The sequence below is a fragment of the Schistocerca serialis genome, chromosome 1 (assembly GCF_023864345.2).
Source record: "Schistocerca serialis cubense isolate TAMUIC-IGC-003099 chromosome 1, iqSchSeri2.2, whole genome shotgun sequence".
In the NCBI taxonomy this organism is placed as follows: Eukaryota; Metazoa; Arthropoda; class Insecta; order Orthoptera; family Acrididae; genus Schistocerca; species Schistocerca serialis.
The window spans coordinates 747404253-747430989 of NC_064638.1; the positions used below are offsets into that span (position 1 = coordinate 747404253).

Here is a 26737-nt window from a genome sequence, read left to right on the forward strand (position 1 = left end):
TTGTCCAAACTATTTATCGTCCATGTTTCACTTCCATACATGGCTACACTCCACACAAATATTTTCATAAACGACTTCCTGACACTTAAATCTACACTCGATGTTAACAAATTTCTCTTCTTCAGAAACGCTTTCCTTGCCATTGCCAATCTACATTTTATATCCTCTCTATTTCGACCATCATCAGTTATTTTGCTCCCCAAATAAGAAAACTCCTTTACTACTTTAAGTGTCTCATTTCCTAGTGTAATTCCCTCAGCATCACCTGAATTAACTCGACTACATTCCATTATCTTCGTTTTGCTTTTGTTGATGTTCATCTTATATCCTCAAGACCCTGTCCATCGCGTTCAACTGCTCTTCCAGGTACTTTACTGTCTCTGACAGAATTACAATGTCATCGGCGAACCTCAAAGTTTTTATTTCTTCTCCATGGATTTTAATACCTACTCCGAATTTTTCTTTTGTTCTTTTACTACTTGCCGGCCGAAATGGCCAAGCGGTGCTAGGCGCTACAGTCTGGAACCGCGCGACCGCTAAGGTCGCAGGTTCGAATCCTGCCTCGGGCATGAATGTGTGTAATGTCCTTAGGTTAGTTAGGTTTAATTAGTTCTAAGTTCTAGGGGACTGATGACCTCAGAAGTTAAGTCCCATAGTGCTCAGAACCATTTGAACCAACCTTTCCTGCTTGCTCAGTATGCAGTTTGAATAACACCGCGGATAGGTTACAACCCTGTCTCACTCCCTTCCCAACCACTGCTTCCCTTTCGTGTCCCTCGACTCTTATAACTGCCATCTGGTTTCTGTAGAAACTGTAAATAGCCCTTCGCTCCCTGTATTTTACCGCTGCCACCTTGAGAATCTGAAAGAGAGTATTCCAGTCAACATTGTCAAAAGCTTTCTCTAAGTCTACAAATGTTCGAAACGTAGGTTTGCCTTTTCTTAATCTAGCTTCTAAGATAAGTCGTCGGGTCAGTATTGCCTCACGTGTTACTGCCTCACTGAGTTGTTTATTCTATGAAATGTGTTCTAGCGCAGTGCTGCCTGTCAGAGATGTGGAGACCGGCGTGTGTTGTAACGCTGGCGCTCTGCTGTGCAGGTCCTCGCGGGATGAGCTCGCAGGAGCTGTGGACGCACGCGGTGGAGAAGAGCAGGCGCGGCCGCGGCGGGGGCGGCTGCGGGGGCGGCGCGCGCGGCCTGCGGAGGGCGAGCAGCAGCCAGCAGCTGCTGGCCGACCTGCGCCGCGGCGCAGACCTCTCGCGCTGGGAGCCCGAGCTCTGCATCCAGATGCTCAGCATCCCCGCCTCGCAGAACTACTCCGCCATCTGCAAGCTGCTCCAGAAGGCGCCTCAGTGAGTACCGCGCTCTGCGGCCAGCTGCACTCTTCCACTCGCAGTACGACTGGCATTCGTTCTCCAAACTAGTGCTGCATATTCTGAATGTTAGTGAAAGCACATTGTAATTAGACAAATTGTCTCTGCATAGGTACTACTGTAAAGCATTTTCTTTCAGCGCGGAAATTCTTCCAAAGAAATGTAAAAGCAAAATCACAATATTCTAGTGATATTTTAGAAGTTGATGGGTGCCTGGGGCCAACTCTGTGGATGCAGCGAGCAAACTTGAGGAGCGCCGCGAGCGAGCTGGTACATGTTGTACCGTGTCAGATGCCGAGTTTGCTGTGCTGTTTAACTGACCGTTCTGAATAAAATATTAAATATGGACCTTCTAACAATACCACCACTTGCAAAGTAGGTTAGAAATCGGATTAATAATGTTGCTCACGCAGCATATGTTCACCTTATCGGGCAACAACAAAGTTATTGACTGTGGATGGTATCGTCAGAATGGAAATAATGAAGTCACTGTAAAAAAGTCATTAATTTTGGCACTTATCTTGAATGGACTCCCACGTAGATTTCGTCGATGTTGTTGTGGCTCATCTTGTTGATTCTAGGGTGATTCCACTTTGACTGCTAGAAGGTCCAGATCTCTATTTTGGCGATATTTGAATACCTAACAAATGCGTTTTTCAGGAAATTCTTAATGATCAAATAATCCAAGATCAGAACAATGGTATGGTAGAAATAATTTTTGACTTGGTGTTCACGATCCACATTTTTATTAAACTTCTTGTAAATTCATATATACTTCTTCTTAATTGTCATATCATCAAGAAACCAGTTTTGTATCACTCTTTATATATTTAATTTCCACTTTAACCAAACACAAGACTAGACTGTTCTTTTACAAAGCGAAATAACAACTTAACTTCTGCAAAGTGAAACAAAGACTGCTCTGTGCGCATTCTTGCCAAAACGGTTACAAGTCAAAGACTATGACAGTCTCACAGAAACGAACACACACAAGAACCATATCATTGTAATTTATCGATACATCGGAGTACCTATACATTAATAAAACCAACTGTGAATATTGTCACAAAAATATGTCTGTTACTTCGCAGAAAAGTAGTACGATATTACTGGTATCGAGAACTGGGGTTGGAGTGCCATAATGGTCACGTAAACAAAGAACCATTACAACCTATTCTCAGTTGTTAAAGATACAGCTTCTGAAATTCCGAATGCTGCGTAAGGATCCATGTAAAATCGTGGCCATGGTCGCTAGTGCCACAATCAGTTGTTCCGCTCTGAGCTGCTGTTGAGAAAATGAGAGATATATGCATACGTATTATGAATTACAGTTCCCTGTCGCGTTTTCCGGTCTGTATATTATGGCTATTCTCAGGAACTATTGTCTGGATTTTGATATCGTTTCACTAATAGATGCTGGTTCAGAATGACGGTTGAAGTATAATATCCTTTTTTTTAATAATAAAGAGATTCTAATACGAGTGGTATTACCTGTTCCATATTTAATTGAAGTTTAGAGTGATACGTCGGGGCAATGATGGGAGCCACGAGTTCGTCAGGTAGAGTAGACGACATTAAAAAACCAGTAAAGCCACCGCATGTTTTTCCGTCTGTGTTTTAAGGCTAATCTTTATCCGGTTTTCACTAATAAAGTGATTCACAATGAAGGTTTGTATATATCATTACATACTATAAATAAGTCGTCGTCCTGTAGATACTCGGTGCCAGTTGTGTGACGCGGCGATACAACGTAAATCTAAATTACGAGGGGCGTTTGAAAAGTCCGTGAAAAAATAAAAACTACTTGCGTGTTTGGGGTAAATCTTTTTTATTTTTCGACATAGTCTAAAAGGAGACTTTTACGCTTCGTCCAGCGCTGTTCTAACTTGTTGATCCCTGCCGAATAATAGGTATTGTCCAAATCTGCAATATAGCTATTAGTTGCTGCAATCACCACCTCGTTTGAATAAAGTATTTGTCCCTCCAGCCATTTCTTCAAATTGGGGAAGAAATAGTAGTCCGAGGGAGACAAGTCTGGAGAATACGGGGAATGTCAAACGAGATGGAATCCTATTTCCATTCATTTTGCGACCACAACTGCTGAGGTGTGTGCTGGTGCATTGTCGTAATGGAAAAGGACTTTTTTGCGGTCCAATAACCGGCGTTTTTCTTGCAGCTCGGTTTTCAAACGGTCGAATAACGATGAATAATATGCACCTGTAATAGTTTTACCCTTTCCCAGATAGTCGATGAGGATTATCCCTTGTTAATCCCAAAAGACAGTCGCTATAACCTTTCCACCGAAGGACTGGTCTTCGCCTTTTTTGGTGCAGATTCTCCCTTGGTAGGCCATTGTTTAGATTGTTGTTTGGTCTCAGTAGTATAGTAATGTATCCATGATTCATCCACAGTGACGAAAAGACGCTGAAAGTCCTGCGGATTTTTCATGAACAGCTGCAAACCATCCTTGCAACACTTCACACGATTCAGTTTTTGGCCCAACCTCAGCAATCGCGGAACCCATCTTGCGGATAGCTTTCTCATGTCCAAATGTTTATGCAAAATATTATGTACCCCGTTCATTCGAGATGCCCACAGCACTAGCAATCTCACGCACCTTAACTCTTCTGCCATCCTTCACCATATCATGGATTTTATCAATGATTCTGGAGTCGTAACCTCCACAGGACACCCAGAACGTTCAGTACCACCTGTGCCCATATGGCCAATCCGAAAATTTTGAAACCACTTATAAACTGTTCTAATCGAAGGTGCAGGGTCACCGTAATGTTTATCAAGCTTCTCTTTAGTCTCCTGAGGCGTTTTGCCTTTCATAAAGTAATATTTAATCACCACACGAAATTCTTCTCCGTCAATTTTTTTGACAGTCATTCGACTTCCTTGATTCACACAAAGAAATAGACCAATATGGCTGAAACTTCGTGTGCGTTCTTTCCAAAGATGGTACTAACTAAACATGACCTCGATAAGCACCGGTGGTGCCATCTCTAGGACTTTACAAGGACTTTTCAAACGCCCCTCGTACTTCCACAAGAACATGCCTTCCTCCAAAACAAGTATCTTCATAGCTTCCCTAACTCCATCGGTAGAAGACTGTGCACGGTTATTTCTAGACGTCACTATTTCATTTTTAATATGTTACGTAATTTTTGGCGTCGAATCCTGTTACTTGTGTTACAGTATTCTGAAAATTTTCTATCCAAATAAACCAATGATCATCTCCAACTCCACGACTACCGTTTTCGTGCATACATAATTTGATTAGCATTACTGTATCTATGTGATGCCAAAACATCTTTATTTCAGCTCAGCGAATGATGCTGAAGTCGGTTTTACGTGTTAGAGAAGAATCCAGTTTAGTGCCAACCGCTGTTCAGTCCACCACCAATAGTCCCTAGGCAGACGATGTCGACGTCACAGTAACGAAGACCCGTCACGTGACTGGCTTAGGAAACACCGAAAGTCGCCGAGAGCGCAATGTCAGTGTTGTTTAACAGCTGCACGGCGAATCTGCCGTTCGAAATGACATGTCTCGTCTTCCCATCCCTAGCTGGCAATTTCAGAACCAGACTTTGAATCTGGCGTACATTGTGGTTCGGACGCAAATAAATATGATAATTAAATCAAGACCCTACGCTGTCGACAGGCGTTGATATACATCAACGGGGACAATTGAAATGTGTGCCCGGACAGAGACTCGAACCCGGGATCTCCTGCATGCGTAGCAGACGCTCTATCCATCTGAGCCACCGAGGGCACAGAGGATAGTGGGACTACAGGGATTTATCCCTTGCACGCTCCCCGTGAGACCCACATTCCCAACTTAATGTCCACACACCACATTCGTAGTGCCCCTGCCCACTACTCATAACTCGCGGCAGACAATCTTACCGAGCCCCGTAAGAGTTCGGGCAATGCGTGTGAATCCAGCACAGAAGAAGAAAGTCAATGGCCGGTTAGCCTTAACTATATGAAGATGGTACCTGTTCTTTCGGACATCTCCACATGCAAATGAATATAGTAAAGAATATTACGTTGGCTGCTGTGTACTGTAACCTTGATTCCCAAACTTCCGGACTTGACAGATAACACGGTAACTGCATACAATTATTAAGTGCAGCGTGTCACTGGCAAAGGGAAAAAAGGCAACTTCGACTAAATGAAAGAAGACGAAGAGCATACTGTAACAACGCAAAAGAATGAACGTAAAACCCGTTCTAGACCGTCAAGTAAGAGTGTCTACTTTCGAGGCTTAGGAGTCAATACAGAAAGCTTTTAAATGCCGGAGGTTTAAGGCTGAAACGATTCCAAATTTGGAAATACGATACGTTTGACAACAGAAAATGAAAACAGTAAACTGAGTATAATTAGCTAAAAAGAATAGAAAACAGATACATTACAAAAAGCTTTGTGGCTGGTTTTACAAAGTGTAGTTGCAGTTAACCTATCTGGTCCCATCGTTTCAAGGAACCACACAAAAAATTTAATTGATCGGTTTGAAGAATAACTTACCGGTTTTTCTGAACAGTATAGAATCTACTGACAGTATCTAATAAACAGAACAAGAAGACAGGATTTACATATGATTCTTATAATGAGAAGTTATAAAATACTGGGAATTTTGAAAATGGTGACTTAACGTATAGCAAATAGTGGATTTATTTATAACTAGTAAATAACAATGACTACCGACAGGCATTGCCTCAGTTTCAACCGATGCTCACCATTAACCTACGCCTGGAATTTAGAACTTAAACTTCATGCTTTCTTCCGTCGCTTATAATTCTGCACTTGGTTTGCGCCCCCCTCAAATATTATGCACCATCTCTCGGTGAACCTTTCAATCTTGTTAGTTCTTATCCGCTTTCAACAAATAAAGAAAAAGTTCTCTATAGTTTTAGATAATATTTTTATGACTGAAATTTTATGTTTTACAAGGGCGATGATGGACTACATTATTTTTCTTCACTTTCCACAACTCTAGCCGGCCGAGGTGGCCGAGCGGTTCTAGGCGCTACAGTCTGGAACCGCGCGACCGCCACGGTCGCAGGTTCGAATCCTGCCTCGAGCATGGATGTGTGTGATGTCCTTAGGTTAGTTAGGTTTAAGTAGTTTTAAGTTGTAGGGGACTCATGACCTCAGATGTTAAGTCCCATAGTGCTCAGAGCCATTTGAACCATTTTTGAACCACAACTCTAGACCGGCTTTGTATTGTGTCACTGACATTAATTTTTGCGATGACTAACAATTTTCGTGTTTTCTTTTATAAATATGTGGTTTGCAACATTTCAGGTTAAAAAAATTAGTTATTCAGCTACAGACATTATTTATTAATACTGGATCCTCTTCCACCTTCATGTTGGCAGCTAAAAGTTGAGTGAGCAGCAGAAATACTGGCAAAACTGTGCCTCTCTGGTCGATAGCAAAAACGTAGCGTAGTGTTAAAGAAAGCTGAGTTAAGAAGATGAACCTCAGAATGAAACGAAAAGACTTCTCTGATACTTCTCGACTTCAGCCGGTACCGGAATGACACGTTGATTCACATCAGACTGCAGTGCCAAAATAAGCGGCTGTATGTTTATTATTAACATACCAACCGAAAAACATTTCTAAGACTTAAGGCAGATTGATGTTATTCTCTCAGAGTTCCAAAGTAATTTACATTACAACTACTTGCAGTTATGGAAACAGTGGAAAAAACTGAAAGCACATTGAATTTAGAATCTACGACTAATTATAGATTAGCTATTTATCTCAGAGTACAGCCAATTAGGAAATGTCCATTACTTCATTTGACACAGAAATTATGGGAGGAAAACCCGTCAGATAAAGCGTGAGTTACCTGATAAGCTCTGATGTTGGTCGCGATATTTGTGAATAAGAGGCACTAATTGTTGGCCTGGAAAGGCATAGAGAAGTTGTGAACACAATTCAGAACGTTCGTTCGTCACGCAGATGTTGTAATCGTTAAGTATTCGAGACATAGCACAGACATCTTCAGTGCCATTTGCGTCATTTGTTTTCCGCTGTGGAAAAGTGATCGTCGTCCTTATTGAGGTACTGGGTTATTGGTCTATTTTCAAAACATAAATTAAACTTAATTGCGCTGCGGTTTTTCCCCAAACTTCCAACGTAATGAATCATACTACACGTCTTTCAGTTCCTCAGAGAAACTACAGTGTTAACCATTTCTCCGATTTATGATCTCAACATTGTTTTTCAACTTACAGTTTCCATCTGGTGATTGTCTATTCTGTAACCTTCAGTTACAGGCACAGCAATTCACCTTATTGTTCTGTCATGTGATTCCAGTACTCAAAAACATTGAAGTTTATGAAGCGTTTTTTCCTCCATTGTATGAGACCGAAGTCATGATCTGAGGCAAATCTGAGTGACTTCTGAAAATAAGTTGTTGTCGTTTTGGGTAAGGACGATTTGATTGCCTGTGTATCACGCATCCTTTGGCGAAATGCTGAGAAGTTTCTGCGAGGTTACTCGTCGCAACGCCAGAGTTTTCCAGACATTTTAACTTTTACAGAAAATCCTTAAATATAGTGTGAGTAAAATTACGAAATAAAAATTGAGTTAGTCAGTTACAGTTTGTTTTTCAACTTACAGTTTCCATCTGGTGATTGCCTATTCTGTAACCTTCAGTTACAGGTACAGTAATTCACCTTAATTCTGCCTCTCGATCACGGGGCCCGGGTCCGATTCCCGGCCGGGTTGGGGATTTTCTCTGCCCGGGGGCTAGGTGTTTGTGTTGCCCTCATCATTTCATCATCATCATTCGTGACAGTGGCTAGATTGGATTGTGAAAAAAATTGGAGTGTGTAAATATTGGGAGTTTTATTTTTAATTACATATTTTACATTACATTGAATTACATATTTTTAATTACATATAGTTGAATGTTTTTAAATAAGAGGATCCACAAACACCAAATAACGCAATGTTGTTATAGCTTTAAATACCAAAAGAATTACATTGGCTGTAGATGTGTAAGACAAGGAGAAAAAAATTGAAGCGTCGGCTAAATGACATGTGCAAAACAGCTATAGAGACCTACAAACGTACTTCTGTGAAGCGTAGGAGTAAAATATTAAGCATAGCTGCCACCAACAGATAATGTATGATATATGGAGCGAATTCCACAGATACGCTTGTCTAGAACTATCAGATAATTTCCTGCTTTTGTACGAAACAGCCAGTTCGTCCCTATATCACCGTGTGTCATAAAAGTAATATCCTAGAGTCGTAAAATTAAAATCTTCCCCATAGAATTCACTCCTAACTCTCAATAATAATAGCAAAAGATGAATATGCATTGACCTAAAAAAGTGGTTCAAATGGCTCTGAGCACTATGGGACTTAACATCTGAGGTCATCAGTCCCCTAGAACTTAGAACTACTTAAACCTAACTAAGGACATCACACACATCAATGCCCGCAGCAGTCAGCGGTTCCGGACTGAAGAGCCTAGAACCGCTCGGCCACCGCGGCCGGCTTGCATTGACCAAAAGCTGCTCCGAAACTGTTAATTTATACAGTCTCGGAAACCTTCGAATTTAAATGACATTTCCTTGTTGCCACTACAATCTAATTTACATATCGAGCTAGAATCGTTAAGCTAGAGAGCAAGTAAATAACCTGTGTCTTTACATGTACAGTGTCGCAATCATTACGCAAATTAAAGTGTTTGAGGACTGGAACAGTTAGAACCGAGAAAGATGGCGCAACGGTTTTGAATATAGACTCGCGTTTGGAGATCAGACCCCCTGCAGGTCGTGGTGTGGAGTCAGGGGACCGAGGTCTGTTTCCGGAGAATCTTCCTCAACGCCGGTTCTACGCGTGTCCGCGAAACGTAAACGGAAGTTACTGGTGACCGGCGATTAGCAAGTGGCCCGCCATTCTGAACATGTTTGATGGCGAACCTGCAGGCCAGGAAAACAGTAGTATCTACCGTTCTTCGAAGAAAGCTTTCACTTCCACTCCAGTTGTGGTCGGGCATTTGCGCTACAAATTATAGTAGGTAGACATCGTTCTTGGATGTGGAATACGTTGATATATAGTATGTAACGTCCTTGATGTGGCGATTATTGGATAGATTGCTCTCCTTAACTACGAGTTGATACCATACACAGAGTGTGCCGGCTATTCCGCCCCGACTGCGGATATTACTACAGCATCTGGAAGCAAAGCTGCCATCTCTACAGAACAGTTTGAAGCCAGGACTCGTCGGAAAACACTACATCTTGCTGCTCGATACATCAGCGGCGGTGTTGTTAATGCGTCCACCGCAATCTGCATAGTGGATGTAGGCTCTGTCATGACTACGTGGGCTAGACAGCGAGCGCCACGTGCTGTCGGCACCCTGAGTCGTTCAATAAACACTCTCCGCTGCATACAGCCCTCTCCAATCCAACAGCCCCAAACACGAATCATTGCTATTTTGACCCGCAGTGGCACTGTACGGCAGGCCTATTTTCCGTAAACTATCACAGGGGTCTCCAAAACAGGGGCCGCGCGGGATTAGCCGAGCGGTCTGAGGCGCTGCAGTCATGGACTGTGCGGCTGGTCCCGGGGGAGGTTCGAGTCCTCCATCTGGCATGGGTGTGTGTGTTTGTCCTTAGGATAATTTAGGTTAAGTAGTGTGTAAGCTTAGGGACTGATGACCTTAGCTGTTAAGTCCCATAAGATTTTACACACATTTGAACATTTCCAAAACACGACCCGCGGGCCGCATCCGTCCCACAAAGGGATTTAATCCGGCCCCCTGATGAGTGAAAGTTTTCGACTAGCACGCGTTTCTTCCCGCTCGTTTAAAGAGAGTTCGCTACGAGCACTGTCTTTACTTATATAAATAAATAAATAACGGAGATGTCACCAGGACCGCTCTGTCTACTGCTGTGACTTCATAGCTGTGTTGTTGCTATATCAAGCTTTTTTGCTGTCAAATACGTGTGCTATATGTCCCTTGAAGCTAAAAAGAGAAACGTAGCTACTGAAAGTCATGTCTTAAATACTGCGTGGCCTGTGAATGTTTCACCGGCCGTTGTGGCCGAGCGGTTGTAGGCGCTTCAGCCTGGAACCGCGCGACCGCTACGGTCGCAGGTTCGAATCCTGCCTCGGGCATGGATGTGTGTGATGTCCTTAGGCTAGTTAGGTTTAAGTAGTTCTAAGTTCTAGGGGACTGATGGCCCCAGATGTCCCATAGTGCTCAGAGCCATTGAACCATTTGTGAATGTTTCGTTGTAGAGAAAGGCAGCAAACCAACCAACAAGTGTTACGAGTAACTAAGCTATTGCTATTCTTTTGAATACAATACTCATCGCCACTACGAAAAAAAGCGAAAATTACGGCATTACAAAAATAAGTAAGCGAGTTGCCAATGAAATCACCAAACAATGCAAGTCATTCATTGTCGGTGACCACGTAAAGAGCTGAAGAACTGTACCTTTATGAAACCGAATAATGTAAAGCAGTTACTCTTTTAGCAAACGCAGCGGCGCATCACGTAGAAGATATTCTTTGTAATTTATCAAACCAGTTACAACAAAAAGCACTTAAGTTTACTTGGTAATCAATAGCCCCCAACGAATCTACATTTCAAGGTTTTTTGAGAGGCATTAAATATCTTCCAAGGGGTACACTTAATTTCAGCTGATTAGTGCAACCTTCCTCTGTCTGTGCTCTAATGCACCGCAACAGACAGGGGATAAATATATGTAACAAATGTACAGGTTCCCTTGAAAGAGTAAATTCAATTAGAAAGCAGTCTTGTTACAAAACCCTTGACAATACATTGCGTTCTTCATCGCATCGGAGAGCACTTCCTGCAAAATCAGCTCATGTGACCTGTGTGATAAAGCTTGTAATTTCTGTTGTCAGTTTCATTCTGTGTAATGGATACAAACACCACCAGTTGAAGTCTTTCCTAGAAGAGGTAGAATCTGTATCGAGTTATCTTCCTTAAAACACGACAGTAATTTGGTTGACTTGTAGAAAAAAAATTTGTCAAGTTTCTTTGCTTTGAGAACAGAGGCTGAAATATATTCGAATGAGAAGTCCTGTAGATCAAACAGTGCCTGTGGAAGCTAGTTTTATTGCCTGATGTCGCTCTCCATTTGAAAGAACTGGATGAAAACTTCCGGGAGAGGACAATATTATTTCTGTTCAGTCACATTAATGTGACCTCGTGTCAAAAACTCGAACAACCACCTTTAGCAGCGTGGATCTCTGCGAGACGTTCTGGAAGAGTGTCAGTGAGGGTCTGGAAGGTACTGAAAAGGATGAGGAGCTATGCCGAATCAGTGCAACGGCCAGCTGCACTAGGTTTTTAGGTTGAGGACTCATGGCGCGAACTGCCAGATAAATGTGCTCTCATAGATTCTCAATTGGGTTTCAATCCCGGAGGTTTGGTGGCCAGGACAGTACGGGAAATTCATTTTCGTGCTCTTCGAACCAAGCACGTTCACCGCGAACTGTGTGACACGTTGCATTTTCATGCTGTTAGATGCTAGCGCGCAGAGGAAAAACTTCAAGTAGGCGCGGAAATGGTGCCCAACTCATGTTCATCCTTTGTGCCTTGTAAAATGACGAGAGCACACAGGGAATGCCCTGCTACCTGGAACCTTAACAACTGTTTCAGGGTGTTTGCTTCAGACGTTTCACGCCGTAACCGCCATCGACGATCTGTCCGATTCATCATTAAGCGTGATTTATTTGAGAAAGCCAACTGTCATCCCTCAGTGGACGTCCAGTCGCAGTAATAGCGTGCAAATTCCGGCCTTCGTTGCCGATAAGCAGCAGTCAGCATGGGGCACGAACCACGCGGCTGTTGCGGACTCCCGTATGCAGCAACGTTCGCTGGACGGTCATTGCGGAGAAGCTGTTGATAGCTGTTTGGTTCACTGTTCAACAGTTTCTCGACTGTTCCCACGTACACTTCTCTGCAGCGCCTCGGCACCGGTTTTGGATAGCACCATTTTGTCCCGGGCGGTTTACTTTAAGCACGACGACATGCGAATGGTTTACAAACTTAACGATTACGAATATGCTTTCACCTTTGGCCCGAAACCTAGTGATCATGCCCATTTGGACGTTAGATAAATCGCTCCGTTTTCGCGTTGCGACAACGACTGCACTGTTTTCCCCATCCCCCCGACACGCTTTATATACCCTACACTGCTAGTGCTGTCATCTGCCGTCCGTATTAGTGCACGCTGACGTCGACTATAGGCGGTGGCCACATTATCACGTGTAGTGTAGTTGCAGTAACGGTCAGAAGGTGATCCGTGTCATGACTTGTGGGCATTTAGCTGATTTTCTGCTTAAGACTTCGGTAGCCTTAACGATTCTGATTTTCTATGCGGCAGTAATTGCTTTAATGACATCTACGCCATACAGTTAAGAAAGGTAAGCTACAGACAATTCCCTCTCGCGTCCTTGTCTGTCCTACTGCTCCAAAAATGGGTCTGAGCACCATGGTACTTAACATCTGAGGTAGTCAGTCCCCTAGAACTTAGAACTACTTGAACCTAACTAACCTAAGGACATCGCACACATCCATGCCCGAGTCAGGATTCGAACCTGCGACTATAGCAGTCTCGCGGTTCCGGACTGAAGCACCTAGAACCGCTCGACCACCGCGGCCGGCCCTACTGCTCCATTTCTAATGTTTTCAGTGTCGGCAGAATGTAAATTTGTGTGGCAACACGCGGATTTGACCTTCGGTTCTCCCGATTCCGAATCCAAAAACTTTGCCTACGTCACTGGACTACGTAAAGGTGCCCGAGGACAATGCAGTACTACTATTACTACTACTACTACTACTAATAATAATAATTATTATTATTATATTTATTATTATTTTTATTATAATAATTATTATAATTATAATTATAATTATAATTATAATTATAATTATAATTATTATTATTATTATTGGAAAATGTGATATTTAGTAAAGACAAAGCGCTGGCTTTTGAAAATTTTGTGGTGGCCGCGGGCTAGAATAGAGAGAGAGCACGTTGCCTAAACAGAAAGCTGTTCCCATTTTGAGCACATGACTAAGTTCAGACTGATGATAAGAGGGCGGCGGCATCAGGCGGCATGCTCACAAGCGGCAAACGTTTCCCTGTGTTACGAGCGGCCTCGTTCTGCTAGCGGAGCTCATGATAGCAGCGTTTGCCGAGTCCAATCCGCGGTATGACTCTGCCGACGCTCGTGCATGAGACAGCTGGCGCCGGCACACCATTGTGCTGAGCGCAGTGTGTAACGGCACATGTCTCTTATCGCACCGGGTGATTGCTGGGGCGACAAGCGGACAGCTGTAGTTGACAATTCCCACGGAAGGCTGTTAACCGCCTAAATACGGAAAATGCGTCTGAATCATCCGCGGCATTTCGTCGTTTCACAAACTGTTGAGGTTATTTGTTTTCGTACGCTACACTCAACGGTCGAGTAAACAAACATTTCACAACATATCCGTACTCTTAAAACAACTATTTCTACTGTTTATATGACAGAGAGTGGGGAAAGAAAGGGAAAGGATGGGTGGGAGTGAGTTCGTGCCTTTCAGCCGCACAGTGCATGGTGCCAATGCAATGGCGAAAGTTGAAAATTTGTGCCGGGCCGGGAGTCGAACCCAGATGTACCATTTCCCAGGTGCCATAACCCCTTCGGCCATCCGGACACAGTCCCTGACAAACTCAGATTTACAACTCATCGTACACTACACTGCAGCGTCCCTCAGTTAACCCCCTATGCGTAAATTATATTGATTCCTTAGGAGTTCAGACGATATTGGTGCATCCGCACTGAACCGAAGTCAAGCAGCCGTCGCACTCTTACAGAAATGTATATATTTGAGTGGTGTCTTGTTTTGGACGTGTCCGATAGAACATACACCTCTCAAATATACAATTATACTGTATCAATGGGATACGTGATGATAACTGATAATTCTTAAATGTATCTACCGATTATTTACTGTTTCTTCAGTTTTAAGGATCCTAACACCCACAAGAAAAGCAAATTTTATGCTCTGACACATCATGTAGTTTGGGTGGCTTACTTACAAGTAACATGACTGTCTTACACACTTGCCCAGATGTGAAAGTAAGGGGCCAGAACACGCCAGGGCAACCGACACATGTATTACCACTATTGAAGGTTCATTACATTGAGCCCGCCGCTGTGACCGAGCGGTCTAGGCACTTCAGTCCGGGCCCGCTCGCCTGCTACGGTCGCAGTTTCGAAACCTGAGTCGGGCATGGATGTCTGTGATGTCCTTAGGTTAGGTTTAAGTAATTCTATGTCTAGGGGACTGATGACCTCAGATGTTAAGTCCCATAGTGCTTGGAGCCATTTGATTTTTCATTACATTGAAATCGTCGATGATGCGGGATGCAGCAGTTACGCTGATGTGAGGAGGTCAGCCGTCAACTGACAGAAAAGGAGAACCGCATTAACCCAGTCTTGGAGGTGATAACTGAAAAACCCATCCTGCAAAAGTGCTGCCAGTGAAGATCGGTTAGTGACCTGTTTTTAAGCAATTCCTTTGTTTAATTACAGCAACACAAAAACTTCCCTTCGCCGACAAATGTAGTTACTTGAAATATCATTTTCAGGTAACATCTGAATAAATGTTTTGATTTTCTTTCCACTGCAATAACTTTTACATCATCTCAAAAATATACTTAATGACACAGATCTTTAATAGGTGCTGTGATTGACTGTTAAAGATTGTATGGGAATAAGATCTCGCCGACAGAGTTCGATCCAGCAAACGTCTACTTACACTGAGGAGACGAAAGTCATAGGATACCTCCAGATATCGTGTCGGACTTCCTTTCTGCCGGCGGAGTGCTGCAGCTCGAGGTGGCATGGACTCAACATAGTGGGCCATGCTGCCTCTATAGATGTTCATAACTGCGAAACCGTTCCCAGTGCAGGATTTTGTGCACGAACCGTCCTCTTGATTGTGTCCCAAAAACGTTCGATGGGACTCCCGTCGGGCAATGTGGGTGGCCGAATTATTCGCTCGAACTGTCCTGATAGTTCTTCAAACCAGCCGCGAACAACTGTGGCCCTGTGACCTGGCGCATTGTCATCCATAATAATTCCATCATTGTTTGGGAACATGATAGTCTCCAAGTAGCAGAACATCCAGCGGACCCAATCCATTCCATGTAAACACAGCCAACACCGTTATGGAGCCACCACCACCAGCTTGCACAGCAGCTTGTTGACAACTTGGGCCCAAGGCTTCGGGGGCCTGCGCTACATTCGAACCATAGAATCAGCCCTTACCATCTGTAATTGGGGTTCTTCTGACCAGGCCACGATTTTCCAGTCTAAGATCTCACCGGTATTGTCACTAGACCAGGAGATGCGCTGCAGGCGATGTCGTGCTCTTGCCAGAGGCAACCGTTTCGGTCGACTGCTACCGTGGCCCTTTAACACCAAATTTCGGCACACTGCCCTCACAGATAAGTTGGTCTTTTGTCGCACGTTGATTTCTGCGGTTACTGTTTGTCTGTTAGCACTGGCAACTGTACGCAAGCCCCGCTGCTCTGGGTAGCTAAGGACGCGGGCCAGTGCGTTGTCTGTGGTGAAAGGTAACGTCCGAAATGTGGTTTTCTCGGCACACGGTTGACACGGTGGAGTGCGGAATTTTGAGTTCCCTAACGATTTCCGAAATGGAATGTCCCATGCGCGTTGCTCCAACTACCATTCCACGTTCGAAGTCTCTTAGTTACCGTCGTACGGCCATAAACACGTCGGAAACCTTATCGCATGAATCAAAAATGGCTCAAATGGCTCTGAGCACTATGGGACTTAACATCTGAGGTCATCAGTCCCCTAGAACTTACAACTACTTAAACCTAACTAACCTAGGGACATCACACATATCCATGCCCGAGGCAGGATTCGAAGCTGCGACCGTAGCAGTCGCGGGGCTCCGGGCTGAAGCGCCTAGAACCGCTCGGCCACCGCGACCGGCTATCGCATGAATCACCTGAGCACAAATGACAGCTCCGCTACTGCACTGCCCTTTTATACCTTGAGTACGCGATACTACCGCCATCTGCATATGTGCTTATCGCTGTCCCATGACTTTTTTCACCTCTTTGTTAAGCATGACGTTTCGGTTACTCCACCACGGTGAGTACCGCAGAGCTTAGGTATTCTGATACGTGGCGCAAGAGTCTGCCTTCCATTAACATAAAACGAGACTGTTTTCTCACAGTTCTCCTGCTGGTGCAGCTGTTGTCATTTATTGTTATTTAGGAGCAACAGTACATAAATTCTTGTCGTATTTTGAGCTTGAAACGAAATGTAATCTCATCATATTTCATTCAGTAGAAATTTACTCCAGAGTCGTTTGTGATGTGAGTGATTAGCCGGCCGCGGTGGTCTCGCGGTTCTAGGCGCTCAGTCCGGAGCCGCGCGACTGCTACGGTCGCAGGTCCGAATCCTGCCTCGGGCATGGATGTGTGTGATGTCCTTAGGTTAATTAGGTTTAAGTAGTTCTAAGTTCTAGGGGACTGATGACCACAGATGTTAAGTCCCATAGTGCTCAGAGCCATTTGAACCATTTGTGAGTGATTACACAAATAAGACACAACATTCTCCTCTGGGTTTATTGTTGGCTCTCCTACCGTACATTTTGCGACCAATGACCTCAACTTGGCGTTTTTCGAGCACAAATATTTTAGGTTAAAGGAAGACGCAACAGTGGGTGAGGCTTTCACGACGGTTTTGTTATAAGAAAATCCTTTCACATTTTATCCACGTATACGATATGCACGTAGTACATAGGCATGTTTAAATGATTTTTTTTTTCATTTTTACCTTCTTTTCTTTCTATAGCATTCGGCAGCAAAGGGTTAAACTTCTTATTTTATGAATTTTTGGCTTAGTTTTTTTTGTAAGAAAGCCAGAGATTTTAAACGTCCGTTTAAATCCACCGAGTCTTTATATTCTTATGTCTTTTAATGAGGTGACCATATTTTCTAGACTCAAATTCGGGACATTAACATATTTCTTAGGCCCAAATCCGGGACACATTAAAAATTTTGCAAAATAGGCTATATTTATTTATTTATTTATTATATGAGAAGAAAGTTTCAATTAAATGTAATAAATGCAAAATATCAATTAAATTTGTCACAAAGAAAAGCACATTTACATTTGGCGACGCCAAAGTCAACGTTCGTCTGTTCGAGTTACTTTGTATTTCGTCTGCATGTTTGCCATAAAACCTCCTCTGCCTCTTCCATAGGTATCAGAAAATATGCAGATTTCTTCCTTCTTCTGTTCGAGTTACGGTTAGAACCGTTTCGACCGCGCGAATGCGTTCGAGTGCGACTTTTTCCCAGTTGCCGTGGTCTCTAACTGCCCATTAGCTGTTAGAGCTGCGGACAACACGTGTTTGCACAGTAGAAAAGTTTGATAACGGTTTCGACAGTTTGTCGTACCCTCTTGTCAAATAATTTCTCACCATAACTAAAACTAATAATAAAATATACCGATACAGGTGAATGAATGTCTAATTCGGGACAAATTGGGTCATGAATGTTAATTTCGGAACAAACAGGTGTCCCGGATTACCTTTGAAAAAATTCGGGACAAACTCACAAAAATCGGGACTGTCCCGAAAAAAACGGGACGGATGGTCACCTGACCTTTTGTCAATATATATGTATCTAATTTTTTCTTTGAAGAGACAGGTCAGTGAAATCTTTTTTTAATATAGAATTTACTGCTTCCCCCTTCTGCTTATTTACAGGGATATTTCTGACAATCTTCGGCAGCATTCGTGGCTCTATGACGCTGGTTAAAACACATTCCACATTTTTGTTGCTATACTAGGATTTTTCCATCCGTTGATTGAGCTTATAGTCTGCAAATTTCGTAGTCTTTCCTCCACTGAGTATTTCCCCCATTATTATCAACCACGCTTTATCAGCATTGATAGGAAGCTGTGCCATTACAGCACACATGCGCCGATACAACCAAATTTTTTCTCCATCCCGGTATTCCTCCGTTAATCCCAGTTCTATTACTTCCTTCCAGAGGCATTGGTTGAAGTGAATACTGAAACTGGAAAGGGATGCTTCGGTGAAGACTGTTTCCATAGTTTTCATGGTAGCCATTGCCAAGTTAATTTTCGGTGATCACCCTGGCATCTTATTTTTCAATGCACAAAAATGTTTTTCATATGCATATTGACTTTTGCCTGAGATATAATCAAATAAAACCGGAAATTCCTTTGTCTATTCTTCTGTGCTTTCAATGTCAACGTGTATGGTGTACAGTCGTTTGAGCTGATTCCCTCCATAAGAGAAGTTCGATTACCACACAGCATTTTCTCCTCTTCGTCACAGCCAAACACGAAGCTATTTTCGTCAGGAAGAGGCCCATCGTCAGTTTTCAAAAAACTATTATATTCAGCTAATTTCTAAAGGTCTTCGCACAATTGAATCTCCGAACCAACGTCAGTGTGTTGGATGTCCCAATTGCTTCCCTTCTCGCTTTACACAACGCAGTGTTAGAGCTCTCATAATCTGATATATTTGCGACAAAATTTAAGGCTTTGTCTTCCAGATCCATAAATTCCTGTTTAAAGATTTGGAAAACAGGTGCTGTCTTCTTCGTGGACTCTCTTCCTGTCGCTATACAGTCGTTACTTAATTTATACTCCTGCTTCATCAGGTGGGCCAGATTGTCCCTGTTCAGCCATGATTCTGTCATTTGCAGGTTTTATAAGGCCTCGACACTTACTCCGATCGAATTTAAAGCACAACAAATTCCTACATTCTCACATATTCTGTGTTCCTGATAGCCATGACCATCGTAAAGAAGACACGGCTTTCCTATTGTTGTTCTAATTATTTCAGTTACAGCGTATAGAAATCAAGTAGCATGGCCCTACGAAACTAAACGGAAACGAAGCTGTCGGCGAGGGCAGTGCCTGACTAACGGTGGCATCCCATCCGCTGCTGCTTAACGACTGACGTAAGTCAGCAGTGATCCCAAGAATCCGGTCGGAAAACTCGCGGTGGAGATCTGCTGGTTCGGAGGTCCCCTCGTACGTGCGGCGCCTGCTAAATGGTCGGAGCTTCACAAGGTAGCCATAATTTCTAGGTAACGGACATGGCCTCATGTAGTTCACCGCTGGTGCTGGTGACCATTACAAGACTGATCTTCAATATCTTTTGACTCACTACAGTTGTTGTATGATCGAATGATATCGATGTGGTGTACGCCATTTCAGCGAGCAAATTGCCGTGCTCTTCTCGTCGTAAAGTGACAAAACGCGCGCAATCTATGTTAAAATGACTTATCGAGGACTAAAAGGACGACACAGTGCGCGATATCCCGTTAATTATTAAAGACTCAACTCGCTTTACTCAACAACACTGAGAATGTAAATTATGTTTCACTTCCATTACACACGTGTACGTAGCGGTATTCTGTATTCAACTTGGTATTCAGAACGAGGTTCCCGACAAAGAAAAAGTCTCACGGAGCAAGTTCTCAACACCCTCCACGACTTCCATAGAGTGCGTGTGGGACGATACTTTCTCAGTATTAGCTATTCCATTTGCAAACAGAGCTAGGTGAAAAACACATTTACATGTCTCGGTACGCGTTCTCGTCTCTCGTCTCTTTTCTCACCGTGGTTTCGTGAGATATACGACGGAGCTGGCATGACTGCAGCACCGAGTGAGGTGGCGCAGTGGTTAGCACACTGGACTCGCATTCGGGAGGACGACGGTTCAATCTCACGTCCAGCCATCTTGATTTAGGTTTACCCTGATTTCCCTAAATCTCCTCAGGCAAATGCCGGGATGGTTCCTTCGAAAGGGCACAGCCGACTTCCTTCCCCATCCTTCTCTAATCCGATGAGAACGATGAACTCGCTGTTTGGCCTCTTCCACCAAATCTAAAGTTAATCACCAAAGTCAACTTAACGTTACCTTTGTTACAAATGTTCTCATTTATATTCTCCTGGCACCGCTGCAGACTTTCGTATGGGTCATACCTACGACACTTTACGACCCTACTGGCGTTTGTCTGAATGTTTTCAATTGCTGCTCCCAAGCCTGCATACTAGAGACTCGAAACGCCGGGACAATATCACAGAACTGCTCACATAAGCGTCTTGTACGTGGTTTCCTTTACAGATGCTCCGAACTTTCACAAAAGTCTTCCAACAAATCTTTCATTCGCATCCCCTAATGCTGATTTCAGATGTTCATTCCGTGACGTAAATAAACGTTGAGACGGACTTTACAAGTTTCGTACAAGTTTTGTAATCTGCTTCTTTTTCTGTTCTATGGACATAATCTTCCTCATAGAGCGAGGTGAAAAAGCGTCTGAAACTCAAAAGTAAATTCACCAAGTAACCTGAAATGTGTCCTCTTCAAAAGTCACAATTCACTTATTGTCGTCGCCCCGAATTAATCATCGTAAAATTTGTCTTTTTCGCAGATTACTTAGGTCTCTACAACTACGCTGCCCTGGATCGTAGTCCCATTTGTTCTCATTCAAATGAACTGTTTTATCCTTTCTTTGAGTCATCAGCCTTCTGACTCGTTTGGTACTGCACACCGCCACCAAATACAGGCCACATGTCATGTGGATACACCATATTTGACTTTACTACAGGGGCTTGTATTGCCTTCTGCATCCTCAAGCCGCTGACATTGCTGACTCAGACGCCATTATAGGGGCAGTTTCGTGCCCCAAGTCCAAGGGAGTGCCCTCAACCCCTGACCGCTCCTCCGCCCGCTTTGAAGAGGCCGTTGCCGGAATGGGAGTGACTTCTTATGCCAGAAGTCTTCGGTCGCCATTGCTGATTATTTGTATTCAAAATTTAAGGAGGTGTGAGGTTAGAGCTCGGGACCCAGGACTTTTTTTATTGTTAGTGAAAAACCACCGAGTTTATAAAAACTGCTAAAAATCATTAACAACTGGACATCTTAAAAATAAGAAAAATGGTTCAAATGGCTCTGAGCACTATGGGACTTAACATCTATGGTCATCAGTCCCCTAGAACTTAGAACTACTTAAACCTAACTAACCTAAGGGCATCACTGAACACCCAGCCATCACGAGGCAGAGAAAATCCCTGACCCCGCCGTGAATCGAACCCGGGAACCCGGGCGTGGGAAGCGAGAACGCTACCGCACGACCACGAGATGCGGGCTTAAAAATAAGACTAAATACTGCAAGTAGTGTGACAATTCCGCTTTCATCATCTGTAAGATATTTAAAAAACTGGTAGTTTAAAAACTGGTACAAAGAAACATAGGATATAACTGAAACTGACAATGGAAATTATTTCTTACCCTTCTAGCCACACCAGATTATAGACATGTATTGCCACCTATCACTGAAGCTGTTACTGAGGAGAACTTTAACCTCCTGCACATGTTTCGAAACGTTGTCGTTTGATAGAACGCGGATCATAGTTATTTTATTTATGTTTTCCATTGTCACCAGAAATCTATCTTGTGTGATACAAAGAGACCTCTTCCTACATAGAAAGCTTACAAGCATCTAATACTCTCCACATCTACATATGTCTAATATATCGTAATTGGCCTTGTCTAAGTTCTAGGGGACTTATGACCATAGGTGTTAAGTCCCATAGTGCTCAGAGTCATTTTGGCCTTGTCTCATAGAAATACAGCCGGCCGAAGTGGCCGTGCGGTTAAAGGCGCTGCAGTCTGGAACCGCAAGACCGCTACGGTCGCAGGTTCGAATCCTGCCTCGGGCATGGATGTTTGTGATGTCCTTAGGTTAGTTAGGTTTAACTAGTTCTAAGGTCTAGGGGACTAATGACCTCAGCAGTTGAGTCCCATAGTGCTCAGAGCCATTTGAACCATTTTGAACCATAGAAATACAATACGCTAGACGTTCTCGTTGTCAAAGTTGTTTGCAACGTCCTGAAGGAGCGATTACGTTCAATTTTTTCAATATCAAGCATCTTATTAACTAAATAATTTATATACGAAGACTGGCAGGATGTAGAGTAGACATTTTTGCTCATTTCTTCAACAAAGCTGTTTGTCGAAAGAGGAAACCATCTTAACGCCCAGAGTTTATTGAAATCAGATATTCCTCATAAGCTCATCGTATTACTGGATGTAAGTGCTGGCGAGCTTGAGATAAGAAACGTGAAATACAACGGGCCTGGATGAGATTTCCGGAGACGATAAGACTACCCACAACAGAGCCGTCCTTGACGTTTCGTTCTTTGTTCGAAAGTCAATGACAGACGCCAAAGTCTCACTTCCCATTGGCAGACGAATCGTAGCTGTTGCAGGTAATTCACACTCTGTCTAATCGGAATAGTTTGGGGGAAAAAAAAAGATGAAAAGAGGTTAATACACAGCGAAGAGTTTCAAATTTATCACACATTTTCGTCAATAGGGAGTTCAAATATATATATCGGCGATAGCCAAGTCATCAAAGACTGAGTAGTACTTCACATGTGGGAGAATGCGGCAGGAAACATGCTGCGATATTGTTCAAGAACATGTGCCGACATTAGTATGTCTCCCAGGGGAACCGAAGGAAAAACTTATTCAAGACGGCCGAATGGGTATGTGGGTATTTGAAGCACGCTGCATCGGAATACAAATAAAGTGCTATAACAACTGAGTACCTGGTATTCAATGCTGATTCCCCCCCCCCCCCCCCCCCCCGCCCTCGCGCGCTCTCTCTCTCTCTCTCTCTCTCTCTCTCTCTCTGTGTGTGTGTGTGTGTGTGTGTGTGTGTGTGTGTGTGTGTGTGCGTGTGTGTGTGTGGGAGGGGGGGGGGGTGTTTCCTTTTAGGTAGTAATTAGATAATATGATTTCTGAATTGCTGAGTGTAATGAGATTATTCTCGAATACATTGGCATAAGTGATGAGAGCTTAACGTGTGATGCTTGAGAAACGTTAGGTTGAGAAGTGCAGTTAGTAATATTAGCGGAAAAAGATCTCCGTCTCAACGAAGTTTATTCTGATGAGGTCTGAGTCCAGATAGAATTTATGATTCCTATCTTGTTAATGAACGGTTTTAATTAATTTTGTGAACACTTGCGAACTTAGCCTACATGCTTAGAGTTCAGGATGTAGCACATGTCATCGGCTCGCCCAACAAGAATGTCAATAGATCACCGACTCCTGGAAAAGTGCACACGCTTTTTTCTGATAGCAAGAGTATCTCAAGTCTAGCAGCTGAAGCAGCCAGTCAGACCGCTGTTTACGGCTCTAACTGCTCGCTTTAGCAACCGAACCGTTCAATTTTGTTGCTTCGTTGTGACCCTGTAGCAGATACCGCCTATAATCAGAAAGTCTCCTTTCACTCGTGTTTCCGCCCGCAAGCAATTAAGCACGTGCGATGTATGACGAGCAGAACTCAGCCCGGTGTAGAGCACGTATGGGTTGCATGTTACTTTTAAACGCACGAATGTGTCCTTTTAATTCCTTTCTTGTGTAGTTACATTCTGATTTCCCAATTCTGTTTTGTTTACTGGGTTGTTACAAGAGGTGATATCCGTTGTTGTGTCGTCAGTAATTAGTTATCACGCTTCGGAGGCCTGGAAAAGAGGTTTCCGAGGTAGCCATTTACCGAGTCCTTTGTACGTCGGACGTATCAGTGACAGGTGACAGCGGTAATCACTCAGAACGGAGATAAAAATTAAGCGGTTCCCCCGGCAGAGGACACTTTTACTTGCACTCAATTAAGGCCTTATGTAGTCCGATAAGCGCTATCGAATGACGACAGCTGGTACGAAACTAATTTTATATATGTGAAAATATTGATTGTATGTAGTGAGTCCCACTTTAGTTACGCAGGTGACAAGGCGATTTAGTGGAACAAGACTAGGCTAATACAGAGGAGATGATGTGATCCAGGGCTCAGGGTTTCTGTTATTCATCGTTTCTGTTATTTTAACCAGGATGATTCTTTAAAGATCGCAAACGATACCTTCGCCCACCCTGTCCGATTAACCATTCGATGGGAGCTAGATGTTTCCAAGGTGTTACCATGCAGTGCAGGCTTTCAGTGCCGGTAACTGTGTTTTTAGTAATACATATTTTTTATGGTCATGAGGCCGCGGTCCAAACATATTTATCTGTCTAATGTTTTGTGTTCCAATGCTGGAGACATTTGAGGCTATAAAATTTCAGAAACTTTTGACAGTCTCAAACAAGCACGGCAAGCTGATCCGTTTACACGCATCCACAGAACGATCGGTCCGTGACGTCATCAGGCTGCTGTCTAAGATGGCGGAGTCGCGCCGACATGTGTACTTTGTAACTTAAAAAGACCGCAGCAGCTTAAATAAATTTGGGCCACATGATTTTCTCGATTAATTTCAAAATCCTCTTACAAGCATATACTGTGCCCACGTACTTGCTAATCCATTTGTGATTTTTTTTTTTTTTGGAGCCGGCCGGAGTGGCCGTGCGGTTCTAGGCGCTGCAGTCTGGAACCGAGCGACCGCTACGGTCGCAGGTTCGCATCCTGCCTCGGGCATGGATGTGTGTGATGTCCTTAGGTTAGTTAGGTTTAATTAGTTCTAAGTTCTAGTGGACTGATGACCACAGCAGTTAAGTCCCATAGTGCTCAGAACCATTTGAACCATTTTTTCTAGGCGACTGATGACCTCAGAAGTTAAGTCGCATAGTGCTCAGAGCCATTTGAACCATTTTGAACCATTTTTTTGGAAATTTGTGGTAAGTTTCTATGGGACCAAACTGCTGAGGTCATCGGTCCCTAGGCCCACACATTACTTAATATCTAACAAACACACACATTATATATATATATATATATATATATATATATATATATATATATAGGGTGTCCCATCTATCTTGTCCACCCAAAATATCTCTGGAACAATAACAGCTATTGGAAAACGACTTTCACCGGTATCAGTGTAGGGCTGGGGCCCATTAATGTACGTATTTGGAAACATTCTAAAACGAAAGCATGTGTGTTTTTTAACACAAACTTATGTTTTTTTAAGTGGACCTCCTATATTTTTCTTCAGCAATCCATAGCATGACAAAGCACATACACAATGGCGTTGATTGCATCGCAATATTCCCATTGCATCCCGAGATATTAAGACGCGAAGTTGACGCTTGAAACACCCGACATGCGCTGCTAGCGCACGTCCTGAGGCTCAGGCGTGAACCCCATGCTGCCCGTAATCGCGATGTGATTGACGTGTGTAATCACACTTCCATACTTATCAAGAGGTCGGAAACGAATAATACGGTTTGCTGCGATCCTGCATTAACGTCGTACATTCCAGCAGGTATTTATCCCATAGGCTAGGGGTGATGCGGTTCTGTAACATATCTGTGTACCGCAACGTTAGTCACAAAGTTAACTTCGCTCATCGTTAATCCGTTACTAAAAAGGTAATGCCGTTCAAGGTTAAAACTTTACTGTAGATCTAGCGCAAGAGACAGTTAATCATTCACTCGTAATAGTAAAATTCATGTTGATGGTTTCAGTGAAACGAGCAAGTGGACTAAAAGTTTTACCGTTGTTTCGGACCTCTTGAGAAGTATGGAGGTGTGATTACACATGTCAACCACATCGCGATTACGGGCAGCATGGGGTTCACGCCTGAGCCTCAGGACGTGCGCTAGCAGCGCATGTCGGGTGTTTCAAGCGTCAACTTCGTGTCTTAATATCTCGGGATGTAATGGGAATATTGCGATGCAATCAACGCCATTGTGTATGTGCTTTGTCATGCTATGGATTGCTGAAGAAAAAATACAGGAGGTCCATTTAAAAAAACATAAGTTTATGTTAAAAAACACACATGCTTTTGTTTTAGAGTGTTTCCAAATATGTACATTCATGGGCTCCAGCCCTACATTGATACCGGTGAAAGTCGTTTTCCAATAGCTGTTATTGTTCCAGAGATATTTAGGGTGGACAAGATAGCTGGGACACCCTGTGTATATATATATATATATTCCCGCGGGAGGACTCGAACCTCCAACGGGGGGGCGGGGGGGGGCAACGGGGGGGGGGGGGGGGAGCCGCGCGAAACGTGGCAGGGGGCCCTATAGCGCTCTGCTATATCCCGCGCGGCCGACAAAATTGAGGAGCAAATGTCGATGGTCATGGAATGTGTCAGTACATTAAATTACAACTGAAAAGTAATAATAAATAAAGTAAAATGTTTATTAGTCCTAAAAAGGCGACATGTTATAGTTTTATATAAACGCAATTAACAATGTAGCACAGGAATTAGCTTAATATTTCAAGGAACTTCTCGACAGAATGGGAGGAGTGATTCGTGAGGA

General features: G+C 43.3%; 1 protein-coding gene across 1 annotated transcript in view; it reads left to right on the forward strand.

Annotated features, from left to right (window-relative positions):
- Positions 1-1216: 1216 nt before the first annotated feature.
- LOC126481944 (inverted formin-2-like) overlaps positions 1217-26737 on the forward strand; it is a 237502-nt gene continuing 211981 nt past the window's right edge. Inside the window, exon 1 of the mRNA XM_050105906.1 lies at positions 1217-1352. Coding sequence (XP_049961863.1) covers positions 1288-1352 — 65 coding nt within the window. The 5' untranslated portion in view covers positions 1217-1287. The remainder of the gene's footprint in view (positions 1353-26737) is intronic.